Source organism: Nerophis lumbriciformis, linkage group LG11 (assembly GCF_033978685.3).
Source record: "Nerophis lumbriciformis linkage group LG11, RoL_Nlum_v2.1, whole genome shotgun sequence".
NCBI classification, from domain to species: Eukaryota; Metazoa; Chordata; class Actinopteri; order Syngnathiformes; family Syngnathidae; genus Nerophis; species Nerophis lumbriciformis.
Window position 1 is genome coordinate 46,354,418 of NC_084558.2, and position 26,658 is coordinate 46,381,075.

Genomic DNA, 26,658 nt, shown 5'->3' on the forward strand with positions numbered 1-26,658 from the left:
GTTTAAAATATGACCTCTCTGTCGCAAGGATTTTATTGTAAAACAAAAAAACAGCGGTATCATCTTTCTATTTACAGTAATACACCGTAAAAACAACAACAGATTTTACAATAAACCAGCTCCTCAGAAGCCCCAATTTTACCGTAAAAAATAGTGTACTGTTTTTCAATTTACAGTAGTACACCGTCAAAACAAAAGCAACCATAGATGTTACGGTAAAAAAAAAAACTGGCCGCGCAGTCGCCAGAATTTTACCGTGAAAAAACCAGCGGTACCGTTTTTCTATTTACAGTAAGACACTGTAAAAACAATAACCAATATATTTTACAGTTTAAAAGATGGCCTCTCTGTCACAAAGATTTTACTGTAAAAAAAAAAACAGCGGTATAATTTTTCTATTTACAGTAATACACTGTAAAAACAACAACAGATTTTACGATAAATCAGCAGCTCAGAAGCCAGAATTTTACCGTAAAAAATAGTGTACAGTTTTTCAATTTACAGTACACCGTCAAAACAACAGCAACCATAGATTTTAAGGTAAAAAAAAAAACTGGCCGCGCAGTCGGCAGAATTGTACCGTGAAAAAACCAGCGGTGCCATTTTTCTATTTACAGTAATACACAGTAAAAACAACAACAATAGACTTTACAGTTTAAAAGCTGGCCTCTTGTTGCCGGAATTTTACCGTAAAAAAACAGCGTACCGTTTTTCTATTTACAGTAATACACTGTAAAAACAATAACCAATAGATTTTACAGTTTAAAAGATGACCTCTCTGTCGCAAAGATTTTATTGTAAAAAAAACCAACAAAAAAACAGCGGTATCCTCTTTCTATTTACAGTAATACACCGTAAAAATAACAACAGATTTTACAATAAACCAGCAGCTCAGAAGCCCGAATTTTACCGTAAAAAATAGTGTACTGTTTTTCAATTTACAGTAGTACACCGTCAAAACAAACGCAACCATAGATGTTACGGTAAAAAAAACAATTAGCGTAACATCAGAATTTTACCGTGAAAAAAAACAGCGGTACCATTTTTCTACTTACAGTAATACACAGTAAAAACAACAGCAGTAAACGTTACAGTTTAAAAACTGGCCTCTTGTTGCCGGAATTTTACCGTAAAAATCCAGTGGTACCGTTTTTCTATTTACAGTAATACACTGTAAAAACAACAACCAATAGATTTTACAGTTTAAATGATGGCCTCTCTGTCGCAAAATATTTTACCGTAAAAAAAACAATGTTTCCTTTTTTCAATACACAGACATACGCCATAAAAATAACCATAGATTTTAGGGTAAGAAATATATAGCTTTTCTATCGTCACGATTTTACTGTGAAAAAACCGTGGCACCATGTTTTATTTACAGTAATATACTGTAAAAAAATAAAATTAAAATAAAAAAATAAAAAAACACCATACATTTTACGATACAATTCTGGCGACTGAGCTGCCGGTCGACAGATTTTTTGTAAAGGTAAAAGCATATATTTAATGATCATAATAATAATATAATGAGGTGAATCTTTATACATTTATATTCATGAAAACGAGTTTGACACACCTACTTTATAGAACAATACAAATACCTTTGCTTCAGTCTACGACGTTGCAACAGCACCACCAGCTGGTTAAAAATAACAATATTTGGGAGAGGAGGGTCATTTATCGGCAAAAAATACTGAAAAATAGTTTAAAAAAATATAACTCATTAAAAGAAACCGTGGCAACAGTGAAACAATGAAAAGGTTAAAGTTGAAGGTTATAGGACGATACAGTATTTTTGTTTTTCTTGGCCGCCATTTTGGAATATACCAACTACGTATAGTTAAGTTAAAGTACCAATGATTGTCACACACACTAGGTGTGGTGATTAAACAGACATAAACAAAACGTTACAGCCAGTTATTGTATCGGTATAGAAAATATAAAAATAATTGAAAACACCGTATAAACATTCACATTTGGTAGATAGCGTTTTAAAACGCTCTAGTGTGTTTCTTAGCTCCACCTTCGTTTTGGCAGACTTGGTACAGTCGGTGTGCAAGATGGCGCTGCGGACGTTCGCCTTATGTTGTCGTTCGTTACTGCGTGACAAACCTCGTATAGGATTATTGTCTGCTTCGTCACAACCGGGCTGTGTTGAGTCGCGCTCTGGAGGTAAAAGCAACACATTTTTCTGTCTTTGTTTAGTAAATCCCGCTGATTTTTTTTTTTTTCGTATTGGAAGAAAACACAAGGCACTACGTGAACGGTGTTATAAGTTTCAAAACATCCATCCATCCATCTTCTTCCGCTTATCTGAGGTCGGGTCGCGGGGGCAGCAGCCTAAGCAGGGAAGCCCAGACTTCCCTCTCTCCCCAGCCACTTCGTCCAGCTCCTCCCGGGGGATCCCGAGGCGTTCCCAGGCCAGCCGGGAGACATAGTCTTCCCAACGTGTCCTGGGTCTTCCCCGTGGCCTCCTACCGGTTGGACGTGCCCAAAACACCTCCCTAGGGAGGCGTTCGGGTGGCATCCTGACCAGATGCCCGAACCACCTCATCTGGCTCCTCTCGATGTGGAGGAGCAGCGGCTTTAGTTTGAGATGACAGAGCTTCTCACCCTATCTCTAAGGGAGAGCCCTGCCACCCGGCGGAGGAAACTCATTTCGGCCGCTTGTACCCGTGATCTTGTCCTTTCGGTCATAACCCAAAGCTCATGACCATAGGTGAGGATGGGAACGTAGGTCGACGGGTAAATTGAGAGCTCTGCTCCTTCTTCATCACAACGGACCGATACAGCGTCCGCATTACCGAAGACGCCGCACCGATCCGCCTGTCGACCTCACGATCCACTCTTCCCTCACTCGTGAACAAGACTCCGAGGTACTTGATCTCCTCCACTTGGGGAAAGATCTCCTCCCCAACCCGGGGATGGCACTCCACCCTTTTCCGGGCGAGAACCATGGACTCGGACTTGGAGGTGCTGATTCTCATCCCAGTCGCTTCACGCTCGGCTGCGAACCGATCCAGTGAGAGCTGAAGATCTTGGCCAAAGCAGAGACCTAATCCTGCAGCCACCAAACCAGATACCCTCAACTAGAGATGTCCGATAATGGCTTTTTTTGCCGATATTGTCCAACTCTTGATTACCGATTCCGATATCAACCGATACCGATATATACAGTCATGGAATTAACACGTTATTATGCCTAATTTTGTTGTGATGCCCCACTGGATGCATTAAACAATGTAACTTTACCATGAATTGATTAACGTGGACCCCGACTTAAACAAGTTGAAAAACTTATTCGGGTGTTACCATTTAGTGGTCAATTGTACGGAATATGTACTGTACTGTGCAATCTATTAATACTAGTTTCAATCAATCAATCAAAAACAAGGTTTTCCAAAATAAGAGAACAACTTCGACTCCAGTTATGGAAAAAAATGCCAACATGGCACTGCCATATTTATTATTGAAGTCACAAAGTGCATTAATTTTTTTTAACATGCCTCAAAACAGCAGCTTGGAATTTGGGACATGCTCTCCCTGAGATAATCCTGATACCCACTACAACTAGAGAGAAGAGTGGATCGTGAGATCGACAGGCGGATCGGTGCGGCGTCTTCAGTAATGCGGACGCTGTATCGATCCGTTGTGGTGAAGAAGGAGCTGAGCCGGAAGGCAAAGCTCTCGATTTACCGGTCGATCTACGTTCCCATCCTCACCTATGGTCATGAGCTTTGGGTCATGACCGAAAGGACAAGATCACGGGTACAAGCGGCCGAAATGAGTTTCCTCCGCCGGGTGGCGGGGCTCTCCCTTAGAGATAGGGTGAGAAGCTCTGTCATCCGGGGGGAGCTCAAAGTAAAGCCGCTGCTCCTCCACATCGAGAGGAGCCAGATGAGGTGGTTCGGGCATCTGGTCAGGATGCCACCCGAACGCCTCCCTCGGGAGGTGTTTCGGGCACGTCCGACCGGTAGGAGGCCACGGGGAAGACCCAGGACACGTTGGGAAGACTATGTCTCCCGGCTGGCCTGGGAACTCCTCGGGATCCCCCGGGAGGAGCTGGACGAAGTGGCTGGGGAGAGGGAAGTCTGGGCTTCCCTGCTTAGGCTGCTGCCCCCGCGACCCGACCTCGGATAAGCGGAAGAAGATGGATGGATGGATGGATGGTACTACAACTATGGGAAATACTATACTTTGACTTCCACAAAAGTGCATTATTTTTAATTTTTTTAAACATGCCTCAAAACAACAGCTACAAAAACAATGAAGGCACACAGCTTCAGTCCAGAGTATACTAGAGCATACTTGCCAACCTTGAGACCTCCGAATTCGGGAGATGGGGGGGGGGGGGTCGCGGGGGGTGTATATTGTAGCGTCCCGGAAGAGTTAGTGCTGCAAGGGCTTCTGGGTATTTGTTCTGTTGTGTTTATGTTGTGTTACGGTGCGGATGTTCTCCCGAAGTGTGTTTGTCAGTCTTGTTTGGTGTGGGTTCACAGTGCGGCGCATATTTGTAACAGTGTTAAAGTTGTTTATACGGCCATCCTCAGTGTGACCTGTATGGCTGTTGATCAAGTATACGTTGCATTCACTTACGTGTGAGTAAAAGCCGCATATATTATATATGTATATATATATATGTATATATATATATATATTATGTAAGTGGACGTGACGACAGGTTGTAGAGGACGCTAAAGGCACGCCCCCAATATTGTTGTCCGGGTGGAAATCAGGAGAAATTTGGGAGAATGGTAGCCCCGGGAGGGGCACTGAAATTCAGGAGTCTCCCGGGAAAATCGGGAGGTTGATACCGATTAATTTCCGATAATACATTTTAAAGCATTTATCGGCCGATACTATCAGACATATCTCTACCCTCAACGCCCTGACTGTGCCTAGAAATTCTGTCTCTACAAGTTTCAATATGTCTGTTGTAGTTTATTTTGTAAGGCATGACAAATAGTTTTCCATACACAACGCAACCTCAACGCCGTGTTTATTAATGTGCAGCTCGAAGGTATCTCCTCTCAGATGACATTATCGGGCTACAAGAATTCCAGCGCAGGAAGCTGGCAAAGGCTCACCTCATCACTCAGTCAGATGGTAAATGAACCCCACTTGATGTCACGCACACACACACACGTCACCATTACCGGTCATGTGATTCATCCCATCCGCAGGAAATTTCCTCGAGCAGTTCGCCCGCAAGCTGCGGGGGAACGGTCTGATTTTGAAAGATGAGATGAAGATGCTGCTCCACCTGTGCCACTCTGCGGAGGACATGGCGATAGCGCGGCACGCCATCTACAGGTGACGTCGACGCGGCGAGAGAAGAGAGCCACGCTCCGTGCGGTCACGTGTCTTTTCCACTTTGCACTCCGCTAGGTACCATGCGGAGAACCGCAATCCGGCGGAAGGATATTTCCATTTCGGTCCTCTCTTCTTTAGACTGTGCTACGAGCTGGGTCTGGACAAGATGGCCACTGATGTACTTACAGACAAGGTAGGTGTGTAGGGTTGTCTCGATACCAATATTTTGGTACCAAAATACCAAACTAAATGTTCCACTAAGGGTGTAACGGTACACAACAATTTCCGTTCGGTACGTACCTTGGTTTAGAGGTCACGGTTCGGTTCATTTTCGGTACAGTAAGAAAACAACAAAATATACATTTTATGGTTATTTATTTACCAAAATTTGTAAACAATGGCTTTATCCTTTTAACATTGCTTTAAAATAGCTCTGTGTGTGATGGATGTGAGCCACCACTAGGCTGATCAGTGCAACAGCAGGCAGTCATGAATGCTAAGCATAACAATAACATACATATACACACACGGTCTATTGCCAGGGTTAATGCAGTCAACTTATATAAAGTAAAAACTAAATAAGGTAAGGCTCAGAATTGGTTTCTTAACAAAACCTTTCTACATATAAAGTGCAACATTTCCACATATAATGTGCAACATTAAACTGATTCAAGTTATTGCTCAGATTAAATAAAATGACAAAAAAAATTCTTCTACATACTTAAAGGGGAACATTATCACCAAACCTATGTAAGCGTCAATATATACCTTGATGTTGCAGAAAAAAGACCATATATTTTTTTAACCGATTTCCGAACTCTGGGTGAATTTTGGCGAATTAAACGCCTTTCTAATATTCGCTCTCGGAGCAATGACGTCACAACGTGCCGTCGCATCGGGAAGCAATCCGCCATTTTCTCAAACACCGAGTCAAATCAGCTCTGTTATTTTCCGTTTTTTTCGACAGTTTTCCGTACCTTGGAGACATCATGCCTCGTCGGTGTGTTGTCGGAGGGTGTAACAACACGAACAGGGACGGATTCAAGTATGGCGTCACATTAGTGCCAAAAATCCGAGCGCATAAAAACTGTTATCGCGCGCTGATTCTCCACTTCGTGCGCGCGCGCGACACCCTTTTGCGCCTTTCTGCGCGCTCTCTGTGTACTCCTGGCATCTCTCCTCGCGCTGTCATGTTTCTTTTTGGCACTTTGGGGGCGGGTATGCTTAGACGGCCCCTTCTTTCTGATTGGCTGTGAGCATTTTTCATATGACCAATAATTCTCCAGCGTAGCAACGTTGTAGCCATCTTACCTCGGACATCTAGCCTCAATCATTACATTGATGTCAATGGTACATGTACTAATTAAATTACCATAACTTGCTCGATTTTCGACCAATTTACAAACGGTTTGCCTTGTTACAAATCTTATTACATGTCGATATGACATAGGATGCTGTACCTGTTGAAATGACCTCTTTCGCTTTAAAAAAAAAATGACTTAATTGTGCAACATAGTTGTGTAGGGTCAGTGTTAGTCAGTTCTCTGATTATTTTAAACTGTTTCAGAATACATTATTAAAAGCTATTTTTAACATTTTAAAAACAAAATTCAAAGATTATTTCATTAATTTTATGGCTGAATCAAAAGAAATTCCATAAATTAGAAAACAAATGTTCAAGAAGAAGTGAAAATATAAAATAATGTTATGGTTGGATGTTATTGCTTGTGGACCAGTTCTGGGTGAAAGATGTGATTATGGTGTTTGTTGTCTTATTATTTATTTGGGTCACATTTTGTATTACTCTGTATTGTGTTTATGTGGTATGAAATAACCTTCATCAGCGCGCGACATTTTTTTTATCCACTTCTTCCTCCGTAAATCTTGATACATATTGACGATTACCCGCCCTGCTATACTTCTGATTGGCTCTGAGCATTTTTCAGCATTTTTCGCCTGACCAATCAGAAAGAAGGGGCTGTCTAAGCATACCCGCCCCCAAAGTGCCAAAAAGAAACTTGACAGCGCGAGGAGAGATGCCAGGAGTACACAGAGAGCGCGCAGAAAGGTGTCGCGCGCGCGCAAAAAGGCACCACGCGCGCGCAAAAGGGTGTCGCGCGCGCACACGAAGTGGAGAATCAGCGCGCGATAACAGTTTTTATGCGCTCGGATTTTTGGCACTAATGTGACGCCATATTCAAGTTGCACCAGTGGCCCAAAGATGCGAAAGTGGCAAGAAATTGGACGTTTGTTCCGCACACTTTACCTGACGAAAGCTATGCTACGACAGATGGCAAGAATGTGTGGATATCCTGCGACACTCAAAGCAGATGCATTTCCAACGATAAAGTCAAAGAAATCTGGCGCCAGACCCCCATTGAATCTGCCGGAGTGTGTGAGCAATTCAGGGACAAAGGGCCTCGGTAGAACGGCAAGCAATGGCGGCAGTTTGTTCCCACAGACGAGCGAGCTAAACCCCCTATCGACCCTAGCTTCCCTGGCCTGCTGACATCAACTCCAAAACTGGACAGATCAGCTTTCAGGAAAAGAGCGCGGATGAGGGTATGTCTACAGAATATATTAATTGATGAAAATTGGGCTGTCTGCACTTTCAAAGTGCATGTTGTTGCCAAATGTATTTCATATGCTGTAAACCTAGTTCATAGTTGTTAGTTTCCTTTAATGCCAAACAAACACATACCGATCGTTGGTTAGAAGGCGATTGCCAAATTCGTCCTCGCTTTCTCCCGTGTCGCTGGCTGTCGTGTCGTTTTCGTCGGTTTCGCTTGCATACGGTTCAAACCGATATGGCTCAATAGCTTCAGTTTCTTCTTCAATTTCGTTTTCGCTACCTGCCTCCACACTACAACTATCTGTTTCAATACATGCATAATCTGTTGAATCGCTTAAGCCGCTGAAATCCGAGTCTGAATCCGAGCTAATGTCGCTATAGCTTGCTGTTCTTTCCGCCATGTTTGTTTGTATCGGCATCACTATGTGACGTCACAGGAAAATGGACGGGTGTTTATAACGATGGTTAAAATCAGGCACTTTGAAGCTTTTTTTAGGGATATTGCGTGATGGGTAAAATTTTGAAAAAAACTTCGAAAAATATAATAAGCCACTGGGAACTGATTTTTAATGGTTTTGACCATTCTGAAATTGTAAAAATGTTCCCCTTTAAACAGTTTCAAGTCAATTCAGCCTCAGATTAACTTTTCTTTTTCTTCCCCCCAGCCTTTAACCCTGGTGACTTTCACTCAATTTTCTTGTTTTTTGCCAGAAAAATCAGTTTATCCACATTGTCTGCAGAAAGAGCAGACCTGCTTGCAGTTAAAATGTCTCCAGCTGTGGAAAATACCCTTTCGCTGGGCACGGCAGTAGCAGGTATGGCGAGGTAGTGCCTGGCTAACTTGGCAGTATCCAATCCAATCCAATCCACTTTATTTATATAGCACATTTAAACAACAAGAATGTTTCCATAGTGCTGCACAGCCATGTTAAAAACTATTAAAAACAATATTATGCTCCACCAATGACTGAATAAAAACAAAAAATAAATAAATATAAAAACAATATAAAAATGAATATGATTAAAAACTATTTTAAAGGGTAAAACCAATTAAAACAGTAAATAGAAATCAAAATGTATTAAAAAAAACACAGAGGACAGAAGACCACACAACTCATGTAGTGTTAAAAGCCAAAGAATAAAAGTGGGTCTTAAGACGAGACTTAAAACACTCCACTGTGGAAGCAGTTTGAACATGGAGGGGCAGAGTGTTCCGGAGCTTAGGGCCGACCACAGGGAAGGCCCTGTCTCTCCTGATTTTAAGTCTGGTCTTGGGCACCACGAGCAGGAGCTGGCTCTCGGACCTCAGATTTGGATGAGGTCCGAGATATACTGAGGTGCCAGTCCATGTAAAGCTTTAAAAACAAACAGCTAGGTTTTAAAATCAATTCTAAAATGAACAGGGAGCCAGTGCAAACTCTCAAGAATTGGGGTTATATGCTCGGGTTTCCTGGGTCCTGTTAAAAGTCGTGCTGCCGCATTCTGGACTAACTGCAACCGGGAGAGAGCTTTTTCAGTAAGAGGATATATGGGCTCATTGTTCTTCCACCATAGAAGTGGTTCAAAATCTAGTTTTTAATGCAATATGGTCTTAAATCTGCTGCTATAAAAACACAGACGGCATTTGTTATTGCTTTAGCCCTGCCTGACTCGCCGAGGAGAGGCTGCTTGAATGCGGTGGGAGCTGTGTTTGTTCGTCTTTCTCTTCGTTGAAGCGATGTTATCCATTGTTGTATCGCACCGCGAAGCCCAAATGTTCCCAAACGGGAGATCTTAACGAGGCACGAGGGTATTACAGCTCTGTTGTCCTAGCCCGGTCGCTGCTAGCACGCCGTGTGTCGTGCCTCAGTGTGCATTGTTTACACAACGTGCGGTACGCTACTTAATATGTCCGTGTGGAAACTCGTTCGGTACACCTCCGAACCGAACCCCCCGTACCGAAACGGTTCAATACAAATACACGTACCGTTACACCCTTCCGTTCCACTGTACATACAAACCTTAAGTAGATCAGGTCTTAAGTGTTTAACGGTGCCATCGGTCTTTTGTTGTTACCAACAGGAAATGAGAGGGTTTTTCATGGACCCCGTCTCCTTCAACATCGTCCTGGACATGTTGTTCACGAAGGGCTACCATGAAGGTAAGTCGCCTCATCTTCCCTGCAGGAAGTGTTTCTCACGTGCTTGCAACCGCAGACGCCCTGGAGGTGTTGAGGTCCATGAAGAGCCAAGGTGTCGCCTTCAACGATGGCACGCAGATCCTGGCGTCCGGCGTATGCTACAAGCTGGTAATACACCGTGCAACTGGAGTAGATTACTTCTTATTTTGTCAGGTCGTTATTTATTTAGATAAGACGGGTTCAAGATCTGGGCAGCACGGTGGAACAGGGGTTAGTGCATGTGCCTCACAATACGAAGGTCCTGAGTAGTCCTGAGTTCGATCCCAGGCTCGGGATTTTTCTGTGTTGAGTTTGCATGATCTCCCCGTAACTGCGTGGGTTCCCTCCGGGTACTCCGGCTTCCTCCCACCTCCAAAAGACATGCACCTGGGCATAGGTTGATTGGCAACACTAATTTGGCCCTAGTTTGTGAATGTTGTCTATTTGTGTTGGCCCTGCGATGAGGTGGCGACTTGTCCAGGGTGCACTTCGCCTTCCGCCCGAATGCAGCTGAAACAGGCTCCAGCACCCCCCGCGACCCCAAAAGCGACAAGCAGTAGAAAATGGATGGTTGGATGGACTCTTTTTGATAAACAATGACTCCTTTTGCTAAAGAACGACTCCTTTTGGTAACTTGCTCCAACAAAGAATGACTCCTTTTGCTAAAGAACGACTAATTTTGCTAAAGAACAACTCCTTTTGCTGAAGAACGACTCCTTTTGCTAAAGAATCATTCCTTTTGGTAAAGAATGACTCCTTTTGGTAAAGAAAGACTCCTTTTGGTCACTGGCTCAAAAAAAGAATGACTCTTTCTGGTAAACAATGACTCTTTTTGATAAACAATGACTCCTAGGGCTAAAGAACAACTCCTTTTGGTAACTTGCTCCAACAAAGAAAGACTCCTTTTGGTAAAGAATGACTCCTTTTGGTCACTGGCTCAAAAAAAAGAATGTACCCCGCCTTCCGCCCAAATGCAGCTGAGACAGGCTCCAGCACCCCCCGCGACCCCAAAAGCGGTAGAAAATGGATGGACTCTTTTTGCTAAACAATGACTCCTTTTGCTAAAGAACGACTCCTTTTGCTAAAGAACGACTCCTTTTGGTAACTTGCTCCAACAAATAATGACTCCTTTTGCTAAAGAACGACTAAGTTTGCTAAAGAACAACTCCTTTTGCTAAAAAACGACTCATTTTGGTAAAGAATGACTCCTTTTGGTAAAGAATGACTTCTTTTGGTAAAGAATGACTCCTTTTGGTCACTGGCTCAAAAAAAGAATGACTCTTTTTACTAAAGAATGACTAATTTTGCTAAAGAACAACTCCTTTTGCTGAAGAATGACTCCTTTTGGTAAAGAATGACTCCTTATGGTCACTGGCTCAAAAAAAGAACGACTCTTTTTGGTAAACAATGACTCTTTTTGATAAAAAATAACTCCTTTTGCTAAAGAACGACTCCTTTTGCTAAAGAACGACTCCTTTTGCTAAAGAACGACTCCTTTTGGTAGCTTGCTCCAACAAAGAATGACTCCTTTTACTAAAGAATGACTAATTTTGCTAAAGAACAACTCCTTTTGCTGAAGAATGACTCCTTTTGCTAAAGAATCATTCCTTTTGGTAAAGAATGACTCCTTTTTGTAAAGAATGACTCCTTTTGGTCACTGGCTCAAAAAAAGAATGACTCTTTTTGATAAACAATGACTCCGGCTTCCTCCTGCCTCCAAAAGACATGCACCTGGGGATAGGTTGATTGGCAACACTAAATTGGCCCTAGTGTGTGAATGTGAGTGTGAATGTTGTCTGTCTATCTGTGTTGGCCCTGTGATGAGGTGGCGACTTGTCCAGGGTGCACTTCGCCTTCCGCCCGAATGCAGCTGAGACAGGCTCCAGCACCCCCCGCGACCCCAAAGGGACAAGCGGTAGAAAATGGATGGATGGATGGACTCTTTTTGATAAACAATGACTCCTTTTGCTAAAGAACGACTCCTTTTACTAAAGAACGACTCCTTTTGGTAACTTGCTCCAACAAAGAATGACTCCTTTTGCTAAAAGACGACTAATTTTGCTAAAGAATCATTCCTTTTGGTAAAGAATGACTCCTTTTGGTAAAGAATGACTCCTTTTGGTCACTGGCTCAAAAAAAGAAAGACTCTTTTTGGTAAACAATGACTCTTTTTGATAAACAATGACTCCTTTTGCTAAAGAACGACTCATTTTGCTAAAGAACGACTCCTTTTGGTAACTTGCTCCAACAAAGAATGACTCCTTTTACTAAAGAACGACTAATTTTGCTAAAGAACAACTCCTTTTGCTGAAGAACGACTCCTTTTGCTAAAGAATCATTCCTTTTGGTAAAGAATGACTCCTTTTGGTAAGGAATGACTCCTTTTGGTCACTGGCTCAAAAAAAGAATGACTCTTTTTGATAAACAATGACTCTTTTTGCTAAAGAACGACTCCTTTTAGTAACTTGCTCCAACAAAGAATGACTCCTTTCACTAAAGAACGACTAATTTTGTTAAAGAACAACCTTTTGCTGAAGAACGACTCCTTTTGCTAAAGAATCATTACTTTTGGTAAAGAATGACTCCTTTTAGTAAAGAATGACTCCTTTTGGTCACTGGCTCAAAAAAAGAATGTACCCCGCCTTCCGCCCGAATGCAGCTGAGACAGGCTCCAGCACCCCCCGCGACCCCAAAAGGGACAAGCGGTAGAAAATGGATGGACCCTTTTTGATAAACAATGACTCCTTTTGCTAAAGAACGACTCCTTTTGCTAAAGAACGACTCCTTTTGGTAACTTGCTCCAACAAATAATGACTCCTTTTGCTAAAGAACGACTAAGTTTGCTAAAGAACAACTCCTTTTGCTAAAAAACGACTCCTTTTGGTAAAGAATGACTCCTTTTGGTAAAGAATGACTTCTTTTGGTAAAGAATGACTCCTTTTGGTCACTGGCTCAAAAAAAGAATGACTCTTTTTACTAAAGAATGACTAATTTTGCTAAAGAACAACTCCTTTTGCTGAAGAACGACTCCTTTTGGTAAAGCATGACTCCTTATGGTCACTGGCTCAAAAAAGAATGACTCTTTTTGGTAAACAATGACTCTTTTTGATAAAAAATGACTCATTTTGCTAAAGAATGACTCCTTTTGCTAAAGCACGACTCCTTTTGCTAAAGAACGACTCTTTTTGCTAAAGAACGACTCCTTTTGGTAACTTGCTCCAACAAAGAATGACCCCTTTTACTAAAGAATGACTAATTTTGCTAAAGAACAACACCTTTTGCTGAAGAACGACTCCTTTTGCTAAAGAATCATTCCTTTTGGTAAAGAATGACTCCTTTTGGTAAAGATTGACTCCTTTTGGTCACTGGCTCAAAAAAAGAATTACTCTTTTTGGTAAACAATGACTCTTTTTGATAAACAATGACTCTGGCTTCCTCCTGCCTCCAAAAGACATGCACCTGGGGATAGGTTGATTGGCAACACTAAATTGGCCCTAGTGTGTGAATGTGAGTGTGAATGTTGTCTGTCTATCTGTGTTGGCCCTGTGATGAGGTGGCGACTTGTCCAGGGTGTACCCCGCCTTCCGCCCGAATGCAGCTAAGACAGGCGCCAGCACCCCCCGCGACCCCAAAAGGGACAAGTGGTTGAAAATGGATGGATGGATGGATGGATGGATGGGTTCAACATCTGCTTTTACAGTAAACATGTTGTGTTTTGGTCAGAACACGGCAGAGTCGCACACCATATGCACGTCGCTCATGGAGGAGGCTCAGGCCAAAGGGCATTACATCCCTCAACGTGCTTACTGCTTCGCCGTGGCCTTGGCACTCAAACAGGTTTGTTTTGTCCTCATTTAGTCTGTGGATCATTTAAATGTGTTCTTATCTTTCCTTCTAGAACGACATAGAAAAGGCGCGGTTGTGGTTTTCGCAAGTAATGATCACTGAGAACCAGTTGTGCCAAAACCTAAAGGTGAGTTTGCATCCAACACATGGGTCGGGATGGGCAATATGGCCGCAAATATTTATTGCAATACAAAGTACAGGCTAGAGATGTCCGATAATGGCTTTTAATTACCGATTCCGATATCAACCGATACCGATATATACAGTTGTGGAATTAACACATTGTTATGCCTAATTTTGTTGTGATGCCCCGCTGGATGCATTAAACAATGTAACAAGGTTTCCCAAAATAAATCAACTCAAGTTATGGAAAAAAATACTAACATGGCACTGCCATATTTATTATTGAAGTCACAAAGCGCATTTTTTTTTTAACATGCCTCAAAACAGCAGCTTGGAATTTGGGACATGCTCTCCCTGAGCGAGCATTAGAAGGTTGAGGTGGGGGGACGCGGGGTTGAGGTGTGTGTGTGTGGGGAGGGGGGGTGGGGGTAGCGGGGGTGTATATTGTAGCGTCTCGGAAGAGTTAGTGCTGCAAGGGGTTTTAGGTATTTGTTCTGTTGTGTTTATGTTGTGCTACGGTGCGGATGTTCTCCCGAAATGTGTTTGTCATTCTTGTTTGGTGTGGGTTCACAGTGTGGCGCATATTTGTTACAGTGTTAAAGTTGTTCATACGGCCACCCTCAGTGTGACCTGTATGGCTGTTGACCAAGTATGCTTGCATTCACTTGTGTGTGTGTGAAAAGCTGTAGATATTATGTGATTGGGCCGGCACTCAAAGGCAGTGCCTTTAAGTTTTATTGGCGCTCTGTACTTCTCCCTACGTCCGTGTACCACTCCGTACAGCGGTGTTTTAAAAAGTCTTACATTTTGCTTTTTGAAACCGATACCGATAATTTCCGATACTACATTTTAAAGCATTTATCGGCCGATAATCTCGGCAGCCCGTTATTATCGGACATCTCTAATTACAATATATTATTTGACATAGAAATGATAATAGAACCATTTCAAAACGGGTTACGAAGGCTCCTACTGTAAATTCCAGACTATAAGCCACTACTTTTTACCTACGCTTTGAACCCAGCGGCTTATAAAACATTGCGGCTAACTTATAGATTTTTCTTTGCTGACGGCCATAATGCAAATAGTTAAAAAAACAAAAAAAAAACTAGCAAATACACTGAAAAGGTGTTACTGCTTGTGCTATGGTGCCATCTTTTGGACGAGTTTGCTCACTCTATCTGCTGCAGTGCCTTTTTTTTTTTTTAGAGCTTTCAACTGGAAGTAGAAATATTGCTCCATTTTTACTCGCATGGATTCATCATTCATCACTCCAAGCAACGTTTGTGAGTTTTACAATACAACTAAAACAATTCGTACTTACTAAACCGTCCCATGTGTGATGTATGTCGGAGTGTTTTCATGCGTATTTGTTCGTGATGTTATGACGCTAGCATCGTTAGCATGAGCTAATATGCTAACACGTTTACGAGTGCCTGTGTTAGTATCATTACCTCACAGCGGCATTCTTTTTGTATTGTTTCAGTTACACACATTCCTCAGTAAATTTGCCAAAACTTCCCCGTGGAGTAATTGAGTCTGTTTAGCTGATTGGAGACCTCGCTCAGTGGGTCCATCGCGATGACTTCTGTTTTGTTTTACTGTTTGGAAACAAAGAAGGTATGTAATTAAACATTTACAAACATTTTCTGTGAAAATAACTAACTTCATTTCGGTGCGGCGAATATATGGAAAAACATATATTATATTTTTTTCCCAAAATCTGGTAATTTAGCTGCTGATGAATGCTTAATTTCCAGTTGTATTATTGTTGCAAAACTACCGTATTTTCCGGGTTATAGAGCGCACCAGTATTTAAAGGGGAACATTATCACCAGACCTATGTAAGCGTCAATATATACCTTGATGTTGCAGAAAAAAGACCATATATTTTTTTAACCGATTTTCGAACCCTAAATGGGTGAATTTTGGCGAATTAAACGCCTTTCTATTATTCGCTCTCGGAGCGATGACGTCACAACGTGGCGTCACATCGGGAAGCAATCCGCCATTTTCTCAAACACCGAGTCAAATCAGCTCTGTTATTTTCCGTTTTTTCGACTGTTTTCCGTACCTTGGAGACATCATGCCTCGTCGGTGTGTTGTCGGAGGGTGTAACAACACGAACAGGGACGGATTCAAGTTGCACCAGTGGCCCAAAGATGCGAAAGTGGCAAGAAATTGGACGTTTGTTTCCGCACACTTTACCGACGAAAGCTATGCTACGACAGAGATGGCAAGAATGTGTGGATATCCTGCGACACTCAAAGCAGATGCATTTCCAACGATAAAGTCAAAGAAATCTGCCGCCAGACCCCCATTGAATCTGCCGGAGTGTGTGAGCAATTCAGGGACAAAGGACCTCGGTAGCACGGCAAGCAATGGCGGCAGTTTGTTCCCGCAGACGAGCGAGCTAAACCCCCTATGGACCCTAGCTTCCCTGGCCTGCTGACATCAACTCCAAAACTGGACAGATCAGCTTTCAGGAAAAGAGTGCGGATGAGGGTATGTCTACAGAATATATTAATTGATGAAAATTGGGCTGTCTGCACTCTCAAAGTGCATGTTGTTGCCAAATGTATTTCATATGCTGTAAACCTAGTTCATAGTTGTTAGTTTCCTTTAATGCCAAACAAACACATACCAATCGTTGGTTGGAAGGCGATCGCCGAATTCGTCCTCGCTTTCTCCCGTGTCGCTGGCTGGCGTGTCGTTTTCGTCGGTTTCGCTTGCATACGGTTCAAACCGATATGGCTCAATAGCTTCAGTTTCTTCTTCAATTTCGTTTTCGCTACCTGCCTCCACACTACAACCATCCATTTCAATACATGCGTAATCTGTTGAATCGCTTAAGCCGCTGAAATCCGAGTCTGAATCCGAGCTAATGTCGCTATAGCTTGCTGTTCTTTCCGCCATGTTTGTTTGTGTTGGCTTCACTATGTGACGTCACAGGAAAATGGACGGGTGTATATAACGATGGTTAAATTTAGGCACTTTGAAGCTTTTTTTTAGGGATATTGCGTGATGGGTAAAATTTTGAAAAAAACTTCGAAAAATAAAATAAGCCACTGGGAACTGATTTTTAATGGTTTTAACCCTTCTGAAATTGTGATAATGTTCCCCTTTAAGCCGCACCCAACAAATTTTAGAAGAACTAAAGGTTTTATACATATTAGCCGCACCGGACCATAGGCCGCAGATATATACAGTATACCGCAGGGGTCACCAACGCGGTGCCCGCGGGCACCAGGTAGCCCGTAAGGACCAGATGAGTAGCCTGCTGGCCTGTTCTAAAAATAGCTCAAATAGCAGCACTTACCAGTGAGCTGCCTCTATTTTTTAAATTGTATTTATTTACTAGCAAGCTGGTCTCGCTTTGCTCGACATTTTTAATTCTAAGAGAGACAAAACTCAAATAAAATTTGAAAATCCAAGAAAATATTTTAAAGACTTGGTCTTTGCTAACTGACAAAGAAACAGATAACAGATTTGGTGTCCAGTTGAAAGTGTGACATGATTTATTTAAAAATTTGAGAGTTGACTTTTGTATTTTACATGAGTTATTATTTGTACAAACATGGTGCAAAGTAATTCATGATTTGTTAAAAAAATGTTAGTGGCTAGCTAGTTAAAATGGGATATTGTGATTTCACAAGACTGCCTTAGAAGTGATCATTTGAAAATGTTCAATTTGAAAAATGTGCACTTAGAGAAAATATAAAAATAAAGTGTTGCATATTGATATTTATCTGTTTCTATATATATTTATTGTGAGAAATCATTAAGATGATCAGTGTTTCCAAAAAGATAAATATCATTAATTATTAATAACATAGAGTTATAGGTAAATTGAGCAAATTGGCTATTTCTGGCAATTTATTTAAGTGTGTATCAAACTGGTAGCCCTTCGCATTAATCAGTACCCAAGAAGTAGCTCTTGCCTTCAAAAAGGTTGGGGACCCCTGGTATACCGGTACAAAATATTTTTAAATGTTACCTTATTTTGTTTCCAAATGCTGCCTGTAACACGGCAGTAAAACGGTAAATCAAACAAAACAGAAGTCATCGTCATGGACCCAATAGCTGCGGAAGCTAAACAGACTCAATAACTCCACAGTGGTGAATTTACGAAACTGAAACAATACAAAAAGGATGCCTTTGTAAGTTAATAATACAACACAAGACACTTGTAAATGTGTTAGCACATTCACTAATGCTAACGACGCTATCTTAATTACATCACCGTAGCACATCCAAATATTCATGAAAACACTCCTACAGACATCACGCATGGGACGGTTTAGTAAGTGTGAATTGTTGTAGTTACATTGTAAAACTTACAAACGTTGCTTGGAGTATTTAATGAACAATACTATCGAGCAGACGCGCTATGGACGAAACGGGATATACTTCCGGTTCAAGGCACAGAAACAGGAAGTACATTTTCAACCCACAGAACCTGAAGCGAGCGAAGTCGTCCAAAAGATGGCACCGTAGCACAAACAATAACACACCCTTTCAGTGTCTTTGTCGGTGTAATATGAAAACTATTTGTTGAATACAAAACATTATGACCGTTACCGAAGAAAAATAAATTAGCCGGACCATTTTACAAACCCCAGTGTTCAAAACGTAGGAAAAAAGTAGCGGCTTATAGTCCGGAAAATACAGTATTATTATTATACTTGTGTTAAAATGTATTTAGTGCTTATTCTTCTGTTTATGACTACTTTATATTCGTTTTGGGGATACAACAAATGTGTGTATCGATCCAATACCAAGTGTACAGGGGCAGAATTATCCATATCAAAGCTTACACTGAAAATGTTTCGATTATTTCCTTATTCCATTTTTATTACATACAAAATGTATAATCAAGTCCATAGTGCAAAATAACTGAACAAAATCCAAAACTACTATTGGCTCTTATTTCCCAAGTTTGTAAACAATAACAAAAAAGACGACATTATTTTTGATGGTAAAAAAAAATGTCGATTTAATCACTGTAGTATCAACCGTATAGTGATACAGTGGAGAGTCCTGGGCATGACGTTAAAGTGCATCCGGCAGTGGAGGCTCCTCTATGGGGTCTTGGGGCACTAGGAGGTTAACCCCGTTACTACTGTTACCCCAGGTGGCCCTTGGCAAAGGCCTAGTACCTGACTTCCCCCTAGTCGGGGATACGGTGAAGACCTCAACGGCGGAGCAGGCGGAAGACGGTAGATTTAAGAACTACCACAACGGCTGCGATGGCGGAAGAAGGCTGCAGCAGAAAAGGGTCCCCAGTCGTCTTGGACTCCATGCCACTGGACCCTGACCCAATTCTGTCAAGGTTTCGCGTGGTGACTGTCTGTGCACCAGTCTCCCCACGTTAAACAAAGTCACGCACAGGCATCCTCCATAAAGGGATACACCCCTACCAGGAGGATCGTCATACTCGTTCGATAGATACAGTGGAACCTCAACTTAATCGGTTCTTGAACAGGGTTCTAAAATCCAAAATTTGTAAAGAGAGGCAAATTTCTCCATAAGAAACAATGTAAATACAAATAATATCTTCCAGCCTCGACAAAAGTCCATATTTTAGTGAAGGTTTGTACACGTCGAACACAGTATTAAGTGCTGTGCAGTAATGTAAATACAACTAACATAACAAGGGGGTCTTTGGTGCCCTCAAAAACTATCAGAAATCACACACATCCTGAACTTTAACAACCATATTGCTACAATATTAACATTTTAATAAGTAAAATCCACTTTCAGTAACATAGGCAAAGAAGGAGCTGACAGAGGGGGAGAAGGGAGGGGTGTGTGTATGTGCTTTTGGAAGAGGCGCCGCTAAACAAGCGGTAGTTAGTCTTTTCCTCTGCTGTGCTATAAGTCTGCTTTGGCATTTTTTTCCACAAGAGTCCGGTCTCCTCACAAATAATACTTTCTGTGGTCGATTCTTCCATACTTGTGAGTGCCATTAATGTACAAATACCATAGAGCGCAGCACCCACTACATTTTAGAAGAAAAAAAAATGTTTCCATATATTAGCCGCAGATCTATACGTTGTGAAATGAGTTATTTACACAGTAATGTTTATTTACATACCTTAATTGTTTGTAAGACGGCAATAAAACTGCTGATCAAACAAAACAAAAGGACCCATTAGCTCTCCATTCAGGCTAAACTTTAAGTTAAAGTACCAATGATTGTCACACGCACACTAGGTGTGGTGAAATTTGTCCTCTGCATTTGAACAGCTCCCTTGTTCACCCCCTGGGAGGTGAGGGGAGCAGTGGGCAGCACCGGTGGCCGCGCCCGGGAATCATTTTTGGTGATTTAACCCCCAATTCCAACCCTTGATGATGAGTGTCAAGCAGGGAGGTAATGGGTCCCATTTTTATAGTCTTTGGTATGACTCGGCCGGGGGTTTGAACTCACAACTTACCGATCTCAGGGCTGACACTCTTAATATTAAGTTAAGTTATACTAAGTTATATAGCTTATATAGCGCTTTTCTCTATTGACTCAAAGCGCTTTACATAGTGAAACCCAATACCTAAGTTACATGAATGGCACTGGGTAAAGCGTCTTGCCCAAGGACATTATGGCAGTGACTAGGGTGGCGGAGGCGAGAATCGAACCGGGAGCCCTCAAGTTGCTGGCACGGCCGCTCTACCAACCGAGCTATATTGCAATATAATTAAGTTAAAGTACCAATGATTTTCACACACACACTAGGTGTGGTGACATTTGTCCTCTGCATTTGACCCATCCCCTGGGAGGTGAGGGGAGCAGTGGGCAGCAGCTGTGGCCGCGCCCGGGAATCATTTTTGGTGATTTAACCCCCCAATTCCAACCCTTGATGCTCACTGCATCCCTTGTTTTTTAATTGTTTTTTTCCCCCTCCAGGTTTTACTGCTCGCTATGTCAGGAGCCACTGAGTATGCCATCACGCTCCTCTCTGCCGCCACACATTCTAAAAGTCCCTCTCTTATCAGCAAGCTTGAGTTTTCTCGAGAGGTGGTAAGTAGGGATGATGTTTGATAAGAAATTATCGAGTTTGAGCCTATTATTGAATCCTCTTATAGAACCGATTCCTTATCGATTGTCTTATTGAGTCCAGATAGGTTGTTGTATATGGAAAAAAAACACAATATTTGGTTCAACAAAAGCTCACTTTTATTATATAAGAAAAAAATAAAATCTAATAAATAAATAAATATTGATTGTTACCCCCCTAAAAATATAAAATAAAATAAATAAATATTGACTGTTGTTACCCAAAGTATATTAAGTGGGATTTTTCAGAAAAACAAATAAATACAGTAACACAAAAACAACATGTCTCTGTGATCACTATATGTGTATAAATAATAATATAGTGTTAAATAAAATTAGTCCCTTGGGCACAAAACTGAAAATAATACAGCTCTCCAAAAAGTGCACTTCTGCTGCTATTTGACATAACTGTTTGTTATGATGCTTTGACATTTTTGCACTTTATTTCTTTATTGAAAGAAAAAATTCTATGAAGAGAAAAGTTGTTTGCGAATGTGGTTACAATGCTGAAAAATGAAAAGTTAAAGCTAAAAAAAGAAATACACTTTATTGAGTTAACATTATTTCTTTATCAAATCAACTTTATTTATAAAGCACATTTAAAATTGACCACAGGGGTAGCCAAAGTGCTGTACAATGGGCAGGTTAAAAGATAATACGAGTACCGAGCAAACACAACACAACACGAACAGAACACGATAAAAAATAAATAAATAAATAAAATAGAATAAATAAAAACATAAAAACAGGTTCACAGCAGGTGTATTATGGGGCGCCGTTGCAGGATGGATATCACTCTGTGTTAAAAGCCATGGAATAAAAGTACGTTTTTCAGAGAGATTTAAAAACAGGAAGAGAGGAGGCTTGTCCAACACCCAGAGGTAGGTCGTTCCAGAGCTTGGGAGCAGCAACGGCGAAAGCTCTGTCACCTCTAAACTTCAGCCTTGTGTCAGGGACCGTCAGTAGCAGCTGATCGGCTGATCTTAGGGATCGGGTGGGGCAGTAAGGCTGAAGGAGGTCGGAGAGATAGGTTGTTTAGACATTTAAAAGAGGGAAAGATGTGATGTTATGAGCTAGGTTAGGGAATAAAACAACTACACTACCCAGCATGCAACGGGAGTGACGAGCATGCGCGGTAGCCCCGAAAAGTGTTGTTGCATGTCGCCACCCGGCAGCTAACAATGAGGTTATGAGCACGCTGTGAAAGTCAACGTCAAGAACTCAGCCAACACGCCTCGTCTGCATTATTTATAATTAGACAGACAACACATATACAGTGCGATTTTGTTTTGTTTACAAGTTAAGAAAAACAAAAGTTAAAAAAGGGAGATATATGTTGTATATATATGTACGTGCTGCGGTTGTTTTAAGAACGTTGCGACAGCCGCCGTAAAGGAGGTGCGTTGCTAGCCTGGTTGCTATGTTTCCGGTTGGTCGTAAAAGTGTTCGTCGTGTGTTTGTACCCTGCTTAAATCTTTCAGTAAAGTTTTGTTTTGAACTTTATTCCACCTTGGAGCGCTTTTTCCGGTCCATTGTTTTTCCTGCTTTCCCTATCTGCGCCTAATGACTGAGCTATGTGACGTCATTTCTTGTGATGTCTCACGGGGCATTTCTGGTCGGGACGGGATTCGTTCCCAGGGATTCGAATAAAGAACCAACTCTTTTTCTTTAGTATAGTGCAGGGGTGCTCATTACGTCGATCGCGAGCTACCGGTCGATCTCGGAGGGTGTGTCAGTCGATCACCAGCCAGGCATTAAAAAAATATTCCTAAAAATGAGCGATCATAAATCTTCACTATGACGTCACTTTCGTCACTTGATTGACATTCGCGGCACCCGAGGGTCTTCTGAGATGACGCTGGCTGCTGCCAGCTCATTAAAATTACCGACAGGAAGGCGAGAAACACTTTATTTCAACAGACTCTGGCGCCGTACCTGTCGTCAAAACTCCAAAGACCGACTGCACAGTTGCACAATAAAAGCTCTGCTTCATCCTGCCTGCGCTAACAAAATAAGACTCTCAGAAAGCTGGCGTGCACAAGCTACGGAGTTTGCCGACAATAATAATAATAACTGGGATTTATATAGCGCTTTTCTAAGTACCCAAAGTCGCTTTACATGTGGAACCCATCAATCATTCACACCTGGTGGTGGTAAGCTACTCTGATAGCCACAGCTGCCCTGGGGTAGACTGACAGAAGCGTGGCTGCAATTTGCGCCGACGGCCCCTCCGACCACCACCTATCATTCATCATTCAATTCACCGGTGTGAGCGGCACCGGGTGCAAAGGGTGAAGTGTCCCGCCCAAGGACACAACGGCAGCGATTTTTTGGATGGTAAGAGGCGGGGAGCGAACCTGCAACCCTCAGGTTTCTGGCACGGTTGCTCTACCCACTACGCCATGCCGCCCTCAATGTATTTATTGTAAGTTTATACAAAGGAGTACGGAAGCTGGATAAATAAGATGCCAAAAACCAACCACTTTCATGTGGTATTGGACAGCAAGGAGGACTTTTTTCTCCTCCATTCGAAAATGCGGACATTATCAGCACTACTGTCTGATTCCTATCAATGCAAGTCATCAGCATCAGGTAATACACCAACTTATATTCTTGTCTTCATGAAAGAAAGGAATCTATATGTGTTAAACATGCTTTTATTATCTTTAAACACTTTTAACTTATTAACAATATTAACTATATGTGTTAAACATGCTTGTATTATCTTTAAACACCTTTAACTTATTAACAATATTAACTATATGTGTTAAACATGCTTGTATTATTATTAAACACCTTTAACTTGTTAACAATATTAAATGTGTTAAACACGCTTGTATTATCTTTAAACACCTTTAACTTGTTAACAATATTAACTATTTGTGTTAAACATGCTTGTATTACCATTAAACACATTTAACTTGTTAACAATATTAACTATGTGTTAAACATGCTTGTATTATCTTTAAACACCTTTAACTTATTACCAATATTAACTATAAGTGTTAAACATGCTTGTATTATCTTTAAACACCTTTAACTTGTTAACAATATTAACCATATGTGTTAAACATGCTTGTATTATCATTAAACACCTTTAACTTGTTAACAATATTAACTGTGTTAAACACGCTTGTATTATCTTTAAACACCTTTAACTTGTTAACAATATTAACTATATATGTTAAACATGCTTGTATTATCTTTAAACACCTTTAACTTATTACCAATATTAACTATAAGTGTTAAACATGCTTGTATTATCTTTAAACACCATTAACTTGTTAACAATATTAACTGTGTTAAACATGCTTGTATTATCTTTAAACACCTTTAACTTATTAACAATATTAACTATATGTGTTAAACATGCTTGTATTATCTTTAAACACCTTTAACTTATTACCAATATTAACTATATGTGTTAAACATGCTTGCATTATCTTTAACCACCTTTAAGTTGTTAACAATATTAACTATATATGTTAAACATGCTTGTATTATCTTTAAACACATTTAACTTATTACCAATATTAACTATAAGTGTTAAACATGCTTGTATTATCTTTAAACACCATTAACTTGTTAACAATATTAACTGTGTTAAACATGCTTGTATTATCTTTAAACACATTTAACTTATTAACAATATTAACTATATGTGTTAAACATGCTTGTATTATCTTTAAACACCTTTAACTTATTACCAATATTAACTATATGTGTTAAACATGCTTGCATTATCTTTAACCACCTTTAAGTTGTTAACAATATTAACTATATATGTTAAACATGCTTGTATTATCTTTAAACACCTTTAACTTATTACCAATATTAACTATAAGTGTTAAACATGCTTGTATTATCTTTAAACACCTTTAACTTGTTAACAATATTAACTGTGTTAAACATGCTTGTATTATCTTTAAACACCTTTAACTTATTAACAATATGTGTTAAACATGCTTGTATTACCATTAAACACCTTTAAGTTGTTAACAATATTAACTATATGTGTTAAACATGCTTGTATTATATTTAAACATCTTTAACTTAATACCAATATTAACTATAAGTGTTAAACGTGCTTGTATTATCTTTAAACACCTTTAACTTGTTAACAATATTAACTATGTGTTAAACATTCTTTTATTATCATTAAACACCTTTAATTTATTAACAATATTAACTATATGTGTTAAACATGCTTGCATTATCTTTAAACACCTTTAACTTATTAACAATATTAATTATATGTGTTAAACATGCTTGTATTATCATTAAACACCTTTAACTTGTTAACAAAAACATATATTTCATAAATAATTAAATATAAATTATATATATGAATGAGGTAGATCCCCACGACTTCATCAATTGAAAAGTAGCTCGCCTGCAGAAAAAGTGTGAGCACCCCTGGTATAGTGGTCTCGATAACGGGTACCGGTTCTTAAAAAGGGATTCGAGTCCGAGGACTCGGTTCTTTTCTTATCGAACAACCGGGAAGCCCGGTTTCGAGTATCATCCCTAGTGGTAAGGGAAACTTCTTGCCTTTTTTTTCTTTGGCAGTAAGATATCACTGGTGCACTAACTCCTGCGACTTCTACCCACAGCTGGATTCTTTGCATTTGCAAACGGAGGACGGGAAAGAAAAAGCGAAAGCGGAACAGGTCACCTCTCGGCTGGAGCAAGCCGGTCTGGTGACCCGGCGGACCCTCGATGACATGCTGTGCGAAACGCTCACCACCAAGAGGAGCACGTCGCCCATTATGAAGGAGAGACGGTTCAGTAGAAAGACGAGGAATCCTCTCATCTCCATTCTGCTGTCAGAGTGACCTGCTCGGCCTGATCCGAGGTAACGTTGCCATTGGACCCTGTCTGTGTTTGATCAAAGCTGCTATATTTGTATCAATACTAAGCAGGATATGAATGACGGGTTTAATAAAAGAAAATATTTTGACCCATAAAAAGAAACGTTTTGGTAAACTTCTCTTTTCAAACTACAAAATACAAACCCCGTTTCCATATGATTTGGGAAATTGTGTTAGATGTAAATATAAACAGAATACAATGATTTGCAAATCATTTTCAACCCATATTCAGTTGAATATGCGACAAAGACAACATATTTGATGTTCAAACTGATAAACATTTTTTTTTTGCAAATAATCATTAACTTTAGAATTTGATGCCAGCAACATGTGACAAAGAAGTTGGGAAAGGTGGCAATAAATACTGATTAAGTTGAGGAATGCTCATCAAACACTTATTTGGAACATCCCACAGGTGAACAGGCAAATTGGGAACAGGTGGGTGCCATGATTGGGTATAAAAGTAGATTCCATGAAATGCTCAGTCATTCACAAATAAGGATGGGGCAGGTGTCACCACTTTGTCAAACAAATGCGTGAGCAAATTGTTGAACAGTTTAAGAAAAACCTTTCTCAACCAGCTATTGCAAGGAATTTAGGGATTTCACCATCTACGGTCCGTAATATCATCAAAGGGTTAAGAGAATCTGGAGAAATCACTGCACGTAAACAGCTAAGCCCGTGACCTTCGATCCCTCAGGCTGTACTGCATCAACAAGCGACA

At 40.7% G+C, this 26,658-nt stretch overlaps 1 protein-coding gene across 1 annotated transcript; it reads left to right on the top strand.

Moving 5' to 3' along the window:
* The first annotated feature begins 2,034 nt into the window (after nt 1-2,034).
* ptcd2 (pentatricopeptide repeat domain 2) lies at nt 2,035-26,037 on the top strand. The gene is made up of 10 exons (XM_061966486.1): nt 2,035-2,172; nt 5,014-5,106; nt 5,184-5,313; nt 5,389-5,506; nt 9,947-10,025; nt 10,081-10,172; nt 13,767-13,880; nt 13,942-14,016; nt 20,914-21,027; nt 25,677-26,037. The coding sequence occupies exons 1-10, from the start codon at nt 2,061-2,063 to the stop codon at nt 25,896-25,898; spliced, it is 1,149 nt and encodes a 382-aa protein (XP_061822470.1). The 5' UTR covers nt 2,035-2,060; the 3' UTR covers nt 25,899-26,037.
* The last annotated feature ends 621 nt before the right edge of the window (nt 26,038-26,658 follow it).

Excerpts from the sequence above, each read along its gene's own strand:
- ptcd2 (XM_061966486.1), top strand. The coding sequence starts at position 2,061 with ATGGCGCTGCGGACGTTCGCCTTATGTTGTCGTTCGTTACTGCGTGAC. Across the intron at positions 14,017-20,913 it reads AGTTGTGCCAAAACCTAAAG|GTTTTACTGCTCGCTATGTC; the intron begins GTGAGTTTGCAT and ends TTCCCCCTCCAG. Across the intron at positions 21,028-25,676 it reads TTGAGTTTTCTCGAGAGGTG|CTGGATTCTTTGCATTTGCA; the intron begins GTAAGTAGGGAT and ends TTCTACCCACAG.